Genomic DNA, 10,043 nt, shown 5'->3' on the forward strand with positions numbered 1-10,043 from the left:
TATACTTTTAAATTTCAAATTAAATTAATTAATTAATTATGACTATTTGTGCTTTGCATAGATACTAATAAAGATATTCAATGGTGATATACTTAAAACATTAAAAATCAATTTTAATAAATTAAAAATGATTATTTTTTATCACATATTATTGTCCTCGAATATTGCTAAATGAAAAAGCATTTAACATTTTTAAGTATCAAAAAATTATGTAAATTCTTAATTTTTATAATCATTAAACTAACACTCTCCTTTGGTTTTTGGTAATCTTCAATACCTATGTTAGATGTGTATCTTGCTATTTTGTGACTAAATTACTTTTAAAAATACAAAAATATTACATATTATAGTTCATAACATACAATTTTTCAAAGCTCACAATAACATTAAGATGCATAAAAATCTTTGTGTAGTTTGAACATCAAAAAAGTGAGTGTTTAATCAAAACTTGCTTTCTGACGATTTTATGAAGAAAAATAAGTACATTTTTTATGATATATTTATGAGATTTGGCATTTTTATTTTATTTTATTTTAAACCTTCAAGGAATTTCAAGACTTATTGTCTTTAGATATCCTTCAAATTTTTTTCTACAAGTTCTTTCAACACCTCCTTTGTGATTGGAAACTGTCAACCATGACATAGATTTACTCAAAATAATGCAATTTAAGAATAAAAAATAAAGAAGAGTTCAGGAATCCCTCTCTTCCACAACTGCCATCTCACAAATCCAATCATATTTGGAGTATGGTGACGACAATACTCTACCATTTATGTGAGATTCGCAAACAAGGCGAAGTTTACGGACATGCATTGGACCAGTACTTAGCTCAATTGTTAGCTGACAATTTAGTGGCCAAAAACTCAGATTTCTGCCTCGTTGAAATATACCCAGCTGCCATATATTTCTATGAAATGCCTAACACTCCCAAATCAATAGGCCGAGTGCAATCTTCGTGTCCGAAGTTAGGCATAAAGTTAAGTTGATTCAGACAGATTATTTGACGTTCTGTACATTGCAGGACTTTCGAAATTTATCCAGTTACGATAAGTTTAGGCAGCAAACCTTTTTCATGACATTCAAATGTCTACCAAATTTTGTGCAGGTGCACCAAAAATTGTATGTTCAGGTAATTCACATTTGTTCAGTCATATTCAATATGACTGCATATTTTGAGCAGGCTATAGTCAGTTCACCTCTCTGTTCTCTGGGATGCGGAATTTATTCATGATAGCGTCCTGTAAACAGAGAGCTTGCTCGAATTCTTGATAGCTGATGCGGCCATCACAGTCGGTATCAATATGCTCAAATATCTCGTCCATTCCCACTTCACTGATATCTGGTGGCAAGTAGTCTTCTGGTAATGCCTGCTCAACAAATTAAACCAATCAATGGGTTGATGTGTTTTTTCAAGGTATTTGAGGATGCCCCATTCTGTTAATACAAGCGTGAAAATTTCTCTCCGACATTTACATAGATTAAGTGGATTTCTTCGAAGACTTGATTAATTCTGTAAATGCTTTAACATGAATGGTTTCTTTAAAAAAATGAAAGCATATGCATAGTGAAACATCTATACCATATATCCAAGATGCCTTGCTATCACCTCAGTGCACAAAAATAAACAGCAAACAGTAACTCATCAGAAGGAGGAAAAATCTGCATCTCACTGTGAGCACAAAGACTACATTACTAGAGCTACAAAGGTTGAGTTACTACAACATAATCAAAAGGAGTTCTAAGCAATGAATATCGACTTCCTAAAACATACTCCAAGAACAAGAGCGAGTTCGTCCTTTGAAATGTAGCCCGAATCATCGTAGTCATACATCTGCACTCACCATCACAGGTTAAATGCTAAGTAGTAAGATTCGAACAATTTCAATTTTTTTAAAAGCATCAGAAAAGTATTCTGCACACTCGGGTCGTACTTGTAATGCCAGCTACAACTAGGTTGAAAACAACCCATGATTCAATCGCAGTGGATTGTAATTGAAAAAAAGGGCAGAACCTCACCCTGGAGCATAATCTTAAGACCTCCCCCGCGTGTGAGGTTCGCAAAAGAGAGAATCCACACATTACTTCACGCAAATCTATCCAGCCATCGTGGTTGCTATCAAACAGTTCAAAGATGCGAGAAACAAGTGGCATCAGGCCCTGCAAGTCCATTGAGCACAAAATGTGCTGAAATTCTTCAAGGGTAGCGGTCCGTCCATTTGATGTGCTGCAGTATGAGTAGAAGCATAAATGAGAATTCACCCGAACGGAACAAGGAATCATAACACAAAGACCTGAATTCTTTTTCAGCCCAACACGTACATACGAACAAAATTAGCTCACAAATCTTCCAACTCAGCACCAGTAAGAATACAATCTCCAATAAGCTCCTTCAAATATTTGGTTCGCAGCTGAAACTTGGTTCTAACAATGCTGGCATAGGCTGCAGCGCGAAACTTGCGTCGAGCATTGAAAGCTTGGAAACGTATGAATACAGCTTCGTGGATCAGCTCCCTTGTTGCTGACTCACCTGACACCCATGGGTGTGACAATAACTATGCATCCACAATTGATTCCGCCCTATTAGAAAATCTCTGTCCCACTTTGGTAAACATCTTTACCTCCTCTAAAGCCCTCCGAAAATCAAAAGGGGAAAAACAAAAACAAAACTAAAAATAAATGCTAGAAGTGCTCCGTGTTCGAAGAGCATGTAGTCATCTATTCGAGGTTTGTTGACTGGACAAAGTTAAATGGCAGTGATCTTCAAAGAGTGGCACGAGAAAGTAGGGTTTGGGTTCATCTAAGATACCTCCGCAGCAGAAGGACGAACAAACGGATCTACCGACAACAGTCCCCTGATGAGCTCCTTAGCTTCCAAAGAGATGCATCCCCAACTTTCTTCTTCCATACTATATGCCCCCTGGAGATTTCGCAGAATGCCAACGAGAAATATTACAGAGAACTCCTAAGATAGCAGTTGGGTTTCTCTACTCTCACATCTGCACACAACAGTAGCATAGGTGGGGATGAACAGTCACCGTTAGGATCCGTCTTTGCTTGTCCCGAGTAGTCTTAGCACGAAATGGTGGATACCTGCACAGTTGAGGCCGAAAACTTCAAATGCAGGGATTCAACTGGATGGAGTTGCATTGGACATTGTAAGCTCGAGAATGAAGTGAGTTCATACTCTCCAGCAACACTAAAGACGAAACATTGAAAGGCATGTGTACATACAAAAATTGAAAGCGCACCTATGCTTGACACATTCAAAATGAAATTTGCGGATTAGGACCTACTCTGATTTGCTGAACGTACCCGCAGAGAAGAATATAAAGGATGACGCCGAGCGACCACCTGTCATTGGCAGGCATCGTTCCGGACATGTTGAGTTGCTCAGGGGCCATGTAATCCATGGAGCCAAAGACTCCCACAACGGCATTTGTCACATTGTGAATGTGACTCAAACCGAAGTCCATGATCTTGAGCGGAGCTTCTGGATGCGGATCCGCATACAAACAATTCTCAGGCTTAAGGTCTCGGTGCACAATTCCACAGTGATGCAGCGCGGCAAGTCCTGCCGCAATCTGCCCCACCACAGTCGCAGCATCTCTCTCGGAGTACCGCTCCTGTTCCACAATGCGATCAAAGAGCTCACCTCCCCTGCACAGCTCTAAAACCAAATGCACCGCGTCGTCGTCTTCGTACACATCTAACAGATGAATTATGTTCGGATGCGGCGACACATAGTCGACGATGCGCATCATCACTAGAATCTCGTTCGTCACGAGAGCCTCCGCTTGCCACATCCTCGCCTCTGAACCCGCGTGGCCCTTCCCTTTCCTTTTCCCTTTTCCCGTTCCATAGCCATACTTCTTCAGTGTCTTGATCGCAACCTGGAGCCTGTCCTCCTTGCGAACACCGATCCGCACCACCGAAAACCCCCCAGTTCCTAAAACTTGCCCCAGTTGATAATCATCCGACACCGCTCGCCTCCCATACTCACTCATCCTCCGCGCCCAACACCACACTTGCAAACAACCCTGCAACCCAACTATGGATCGACAACGACGACGACGACGATGAACGAGGCAAGCAAGCAAGCAAGCAGAGCTTGTGGCTTCTTCTACAATGCTCTTGTCCCTTGCTTTGCTTTGTTTCAGGGTTTCCTTGTGTGGGTTGCATAGTAATGAGTGACTCCCTCTTGCTTGGATCCATTCTTCCTTTGACCCCATTCCCTTCAGTGCTTGTTGCCTTGACTACATTTTCTCTGCACCCAAAATTGGAGGTATTGTTCTTAATGAATTGGAATGTGTGTCATTTTGTGATTATGGAACTGGAACCGGTGGTATTAGTTGGAAGTGAGAATATTACATTTTGTTGTGGGAGTGTGTGCATAAATAGTTTATGTAGATTTGGACAATTGAATCAATTTTGCAAGAGAGTTTTGTTATAGAGTGATGGTGTGACATTGTGCGTATAATGTGAGTGAAAGGAAATGTTGGAATCAAAATGGTTGTAGTGAAAAATGTTTGATGTCATAAACCAATTTAAAGCATTTGTACAATTTGTGTGTACTTGATATTACATTGAGTGCAAAAAGAAAAGAAAATGTTAGTTACTTAATGACCATGTTAGAATGGTAAATTAATATCACAAAAAGAACATAAAGAGAAAAAGGAGGAAAAAAAAAAAAAAAAAAAAAAAAAAAAAACTATAATTTTTTATCCTTTGCAATCATTGATTATTAAAAACGATTGCCCGGAAGAAAAAGAAACGGACATGAAAAGAAAAAGAAAACCAAGAGAAGTTCATTTTACAAATGTAAACCATTTTTGGGAATAAAAGAATAACCTAGAGCCAAGAAACTAAACACACACCAACACACACACACACACACACAGGAATAATTAAAAACAATACTAGTAAAGAAGGATAAATTCCAAGTGAGGTGACTATGGATCAGAACATCTCCAAATCTAATTGACTTTGACCCAAATTTATCACTTCACTTAGCAGAACTAGAACAAGGAGGAAAGAAAAGCAAATAAAACAAGTGATCTACAACAGCACATGAACAACTCAATGTGGAACCAATATGCAAAAGTGGTATTGATGATAGCCATGCACACTGACAAGACAGACATCCCAATAAGGGAATTTTTGTCTACTCAACTGATTGAAGCCTTCAGAGCTCAAATTTGCACAAGGGACAGTTGAGACGAGTTTTTAATGCCAAAAACGCTCAAATTCAAGCCGTTTTCACATTACAGCAGCCAACAGTCATTTTTCAAACTAGAATGAAGTGTGAAATCAATTGCATCCCAAGCATTGGATTTGTCCCTATCAAAAAAAAAAAAAAAAAAAAAAAAAAAACTTGTTCAGATTCTTATTTGCTTCAACAATGTGCTTTTCTTGACCATTTGTCTATCTTGGCTAGAACAATTATTCTTAACAAGGGTAAGGGCCACTTCACACTAAGGCCAATTGTTTAGTGGACAAAGGATTTCAACAATATGAATGGTGGAGAAAGAAAAGATTGACTACTTGGCCTTCATACTAGAGGCAAAGGGTAAATGAATGCTTTGGTAAAAAATGCTCAACTAAATGGCCATAGTGTGAATCAGCCCTAAGACAAATAGTTCCAAAAATAAATTGAAGAATCTTATAGATTCTAAACCACATTGTTGGCTTGGAAAGCTGATTAAAACAAGAACCTTGTATTACATTTTATTCATACAAAATAGGAATAAGATCAATTAATAGTTGTAAATTGAAGAAGTTGTAAATTTAGTTAAAACCTGGGTCTATTTTAACATTTTTTTTAATTAAAGAAAGACATTTTAAATTCTCACAGAACAATGAAGAGAATAAACATCAAGCAATCAAACAAACAAGTGTTGGGGAAGTGACGCCCATGCTCACAAACACTCGAAGAAAATACCGACAGAGGAGGAAGAAGACGAAGAAGAAGCGGTGCGGCGTGAGGTAGAAGAGATGCAATGGAAGGCAAAAGAGGAAGAGTAGAGGAGAGGAGCATGCACTGTTGCAGGGCAGGCAATGGCACGGCACATCAAGGCAGAGCCATGCATGGCCCAGTTTGCAAGCCTGGCACATCGCCATCCTTGACCACCACGACAACGACCATGACAATGCCGACGAAGACGCAGACGATGCAGTATTGTTGTTGGCTTCAGGTGGGACCAGGTCAGCAAGAGGAGGAAGAGGAGGAAGAGGAGGAGGAGTAGGGAAAAGACAAAACAGAAAGGAGTGAATTAATGGGTGAACAAGTGAGTGAGTGAATGAAGGAGGTAGAGTGTTCCAGTTTTGGGTTTTTGTCGTTTTCTTCCTGGCTTTTTACTTTTCTGACGTCCGATTTACAGTTCGGTAGTTGTGGTTGTTGTTGTGGGTTTTGGCCCCATTCTCAAGTTCAGTCCTTGAAATGGTGCAGCTGTCACCACATGTTGCTACTGCGGCACAGGAGTATGGCGTCGGCTATGTTTCCGGCGGGCTGCTCTCGTAGTTCGCGCATCCTCCTCCTCCCATCCACCTCCTTCGCGCTTCTTGCAGATTCAACACGTTACGAGCTCAACTCCTCCTTCGCCAGATTCCTCTCCTCTTAGTTGCAGAGGCGCGTGGCCTGGATGGTCGGCTCTGGATGTGTTGGTTTTTGATGCTGGAACTTGAGCACAGTGGTGGTGATGGTCCAACATGGGGAGATTGGTTGATTGTTTAGCAGGGAGGACTGGAGTCTGTAGTGACGAGTGAATCGTTGGTTCAGTTTGTTCCATCATCACATGGTGGCGTTGAGTTGAATGTAGGTTTCATGTTGTTGTTGTTGTTGTTTATTTTGTTTTGTTTGTTTTTTTTCCCCTCTGTGTGAAGAATGGTGAGCGTGCCTTGACATTGTAGAGTGCGATCACCGAATAGTGTTTCGCGGGAGGTGAAAAGATGCAGCTGGATGGGATCGGGAGTGGAAGCGTTGCGGGTGCGTAGATCTGAGCTCTGAAGGCGAAGTGGATCTTTGAGCGAAGCGAAGATCACTCCGCCTTGCATATGAAATAAAGGCGTTAGAATCGATGGGGATTGTCGCTGGAGCAGGTTTGGGTAGGGGCAACTACTTTGGCAGGATGGAATTGGGGATGTGCGGAGGTACTACAGTGTCTACCTCCTGTCAGAATTGCTGCCTTGAAGCTCGCTCGTCCTTGTTGAAGATCTCACTCGGAACTACGTTTCATTTACTCAAATCGAGCTCAGTGAGACAATTCCCTCGCAAGACTTCTGCAGGGTGGTGTGCAGCGAGACGTGTCAATGCTACCATAGCAACGGGGAATGGCGCCTTCACTGGCGGGAATAGGACGGAGGATATAAGCGAGGCGCTCTCAAGAGTCGTGCCACCTTTTCAATCGGAGAAAGACAGCGCAGTGTTTAGGGTGATCCTGGCTGCCATTGCCAGTGTGGCACTTGCGGCAGAGAAGCAGAGACGTCGCGAAAAGACCGAAGTTCCCTTGGACGCCCTTCGACAAGGGCGTCTTGTGGAGAGCAGGCTAGTGTATCGGCAAACGTTCGTGATTCGCTCGTATGAGATTGGAGCTGATAGAACCGCATCTATTGAGGCTATGATGAACCATTTCCAGGTATCTAACCACCTTTGGTCCGTCTGCACCGACATTCTAGCAAGTTGTCAGCTGTTGAATTCATGAATGTCAAGGCTCATGCAATACCTCTCTGTAGAATGTGGCAGAGAATTCAGCCTCGTGATAACACTGAACGAGACTGTTGACTTGTTGATCAAGTATTAATTCCGTGTCGCGTGGTGCGTTTCGGGCGTTACGCAGGAGACTGCCTTGAATCACGTATGGATGTCGGGTCTTGCGGGAGATGGCTTCGGTGCAACACACGCGATGTCAAGAAATAATCTGATCTGGGTCGTCACTCGGATGCAAGTTCACGTTGAGCAATATCCTGTTTGGTACGCTCTTCATGTGGCAGGATGCTCGCTTTGATGTGTCGATTCTCAGAGAATCTCCAGGGTTATTAAGCAAAGCATGCAATGCAGTGGTCGGAGTTTCCTACTATATCGTTTCGTAACCAAGCTGGGTACTCAGAGTTTATGACACTGATTGGGGCTATTTATGTGAACAGGGGGAATGTCGTTGAGATGGACACATGGGTGGGAGCCTCTAAGAAGAATGGAATGCGTCGAGATTGGCTTGTCCGAGATCTGAAAACAGGACAGATTTTAGCTCGAGCTACCAGGTACATTGTTCCCACACGTACATAAATTGTTCTTGAATCAAATTTATACAAGCAAATCACTGGAGCAGGTGCGGTTAAATCATTAGCTGAAGGTGCAACGTCGTTATTGCAGCACATGGGTGACAATGAACAAAGAAACAAGGAAGCTTTCCAAGATGCCTGAGGAAGTAAGGGCCGAGATCTCTCCCCATTTTCATGAGAGATCCGCGATGAATGACCAGAGTGAAGTAACGCAGAGGATCTCCAAGATCAATGGCTCTGCCGAATATGTCCACTCAGGCCTAATGGTGCGAATATTTTCCTTCCTTCCTGTGCCTGAGCTTTGGCTTTTTATTTTTTAATTTTTTTATCTCATTTTACATGCGTCTCCCGTGGGATTATACTCACTCTAGCTGTATTGCCATTGAAAGCACCAAAGTTTTGATGAGCCCTGCATGTTTCTCCGTGTTTGTGGCACAGCCGAGACGCAGTGATTTGGACATGAACCAGCATGTGAATAATGTGAAGTACATTGGTTGGATGTTGGAGGTGAGCATACACCAAGTTATCAATACCTTTCCACTTGTGTTCAACTGTTAATTTTCTCTGACCATCACCATCTTCGTGAATGATGATAAATGTCGACGCTGAGTGAGTCTGCTTGTGTGCAGACTGTTCCGCCTGCCGTGTTGGATAGGTATGAATTGGCTACCATGACGCTAGAGTACAGGCGAGAATGTGGACAGTCTGATATGGTTCAATCCCTGACCAGTCTTGAGTCTTCCACCTCGGACCAGTCTCAGGGCACAGCCTCCTCCTCGGAGTCCAATGGGCCATCTAACGGGGAATGTAACGGAGCCTCGAGCACGGGATCTAAGGGGACCTCGAATGGCTTCCCTCACGCAACAGCGCCGCCGACGAGGATGCATGAGATCAAAGACACAGATGCAGGCGACTTGCGATTTGTACACTTGCTGCGTATGGAGAGTGATGGAACTGAAATAGTACGGGGAAGAACACGGTGGAGACCGAAGAACTAGCCCCTTCACAATTCTCGTGGTTTCAGCCCCTGGCCTCTTCGACTCCATTAACTGTAGCCTTGGATTCCTCGAACAATGGAGGAATCCAATGCTATTCGTTACAATAAGGTGTTAAAGGCTATTTTTTTTTTTTACCGTTGTACAGTATAAAAGTTGTAGTTCATGCTTCTGCTCGCCTTACATCTTGAAAGAAAGTTCTGCAGATTACACCCTTTTCCCATGACCAACTTGTACAGTTGTATGCTTGTAATCCAAGATAAATTCCTATTTTTCACCATCTCTTCTCTCAGGAACTGCACTTGTTTACTCATCAGCTCACTGGATAAATCCCGACCAGAGGTATCGTAGCTGAGCTCATGCATTTGACATATACGTGTGCTCCATGTCCGAAGCGTCCAACTCTGTGTGTCAGAGCCTTTCGGCATCTTTGTTGTACTTCTGCTAAGTGTCGTTATTGCATAGATGGCTTCTTTTAGTTGTTTCGGTTTCTGGAATCAGCCTGGCTGCAGCTCCAGTGCCCACGTCGCTGCTGCGCCCCACAACGAGTAGATTATTCTGCACTCTTGCTTCGCCTAGTCTAGTGGCTGCAAATATTCTCATCTATATAATACTATGCATTTGACCAGGGAAAAAGTTTCTGTTTTGATCACTGGGATGTAGCAGTGGCTACAAGACCTTGGGATGGAAAATAAGGTTCAATTGCCAAGACATGGGCTTTTGGAACATGTTTTTTGAGTTCCCCAAGTTTAGACTCTTGTTGTAAGTGTCTT

The 10,043-nt window shown here is 42.3% G+C and overlaps 2 protein-coding genes across 2 annotated transcripts; one reads left to right on the plus strand and one right to left on the minus strand.

Moving 5' to 3' along the window:
• Positions 1–1,052: 1,052 nt before the first annotated feature.
• Positions 1,053–4,245, minus strand: LOC112272685 (calcium and calcium/calmodulin-dependent serine/threonine-protein kinase). Its single transcript, XM_073529011.2, is given in 7 exon segments — positions 1,053–1,368; positions 1,773–1,832; positions 2,018–2,225; positions 2,321–2,553; positions 2,808–2,918; positions 3,037–3,091; positions 3,314–4,245. Coding segments are annotated over 7 exon segments (1,764 nt in total). The 5' UTR covers positions 4,231–4,245; the 3' UTR covers positions 1,053–1,188.
• Positions 4,246–6,470: 2,225 nt separating this feature from the next.
• Positions 6,471–9,550, plus strand: LOC112272686 (palmitoyl-acyl carrier protein thioesterase, chloroplastic). Its single transcript, XM_024500692.3, has 6 exons — positions 6,471–7,632; positions 7,834–7,967; positions 8,141–8,254; positions 8,367–8,541; positions 8,714–8,782; positions 8,905–9,550. The coding sequence occupies exons 1-6, from the start codon at positions 7,075–7,077 to the stop codon at positions 9,271–9,273; spliced, it is 1,419 nt and encodes a 472-aa protein (XP_024356460.1). The 5' UTR covers positions 6,471–7,074; the 3' UTR covers positions 9,274–9,550.
• Positions 9,551–10,043: the final 493 nt, after the last annotated feature.

This window comes from Physcomitrium patens, chromosome 19, assembly GCF_059467195.1.
Source record: "Physcomitrium patens ecotype Gransden chromosome 19, ASM5946719v1, whole genome shotgun sequence".
Taxonomy (NCBI): domain Eukaryota; kingdom Viridiplantae; phylum Streptophyta; class Bryopsida; order Funariales; family Funariaceae; genus Physcomitrium; species Physcomitrium patens.

What these genes read in the sequence shown, in the direction of transcription:
- LOC112272686 (XM_024500692.3), top strand. Translation starts at nt 7,075, where the DNA reads ATGGGGATTGTCGCTGGAGCAGGTTTGGGTAGGGGCAACTACTTTGGC. An exon ending in GTTGAGCAATATCCTGTTTG is followed by an intron (nt 7,968 to 8,140) that starts GTACGCTCTTCA and finishes TTATGTGAACAG; the next exon opens with GGGGAATGTCGTTGAGATGG. An exon ending in ACATTGGTTGGATGTTGGAG is followed by an intron (nt 8,783 to 8,904) that starts GTGAGCATACAC and finishes GCTTGTGTGCAG; the next exon opens with ACTGTTCCGCCTGCCGTGTT.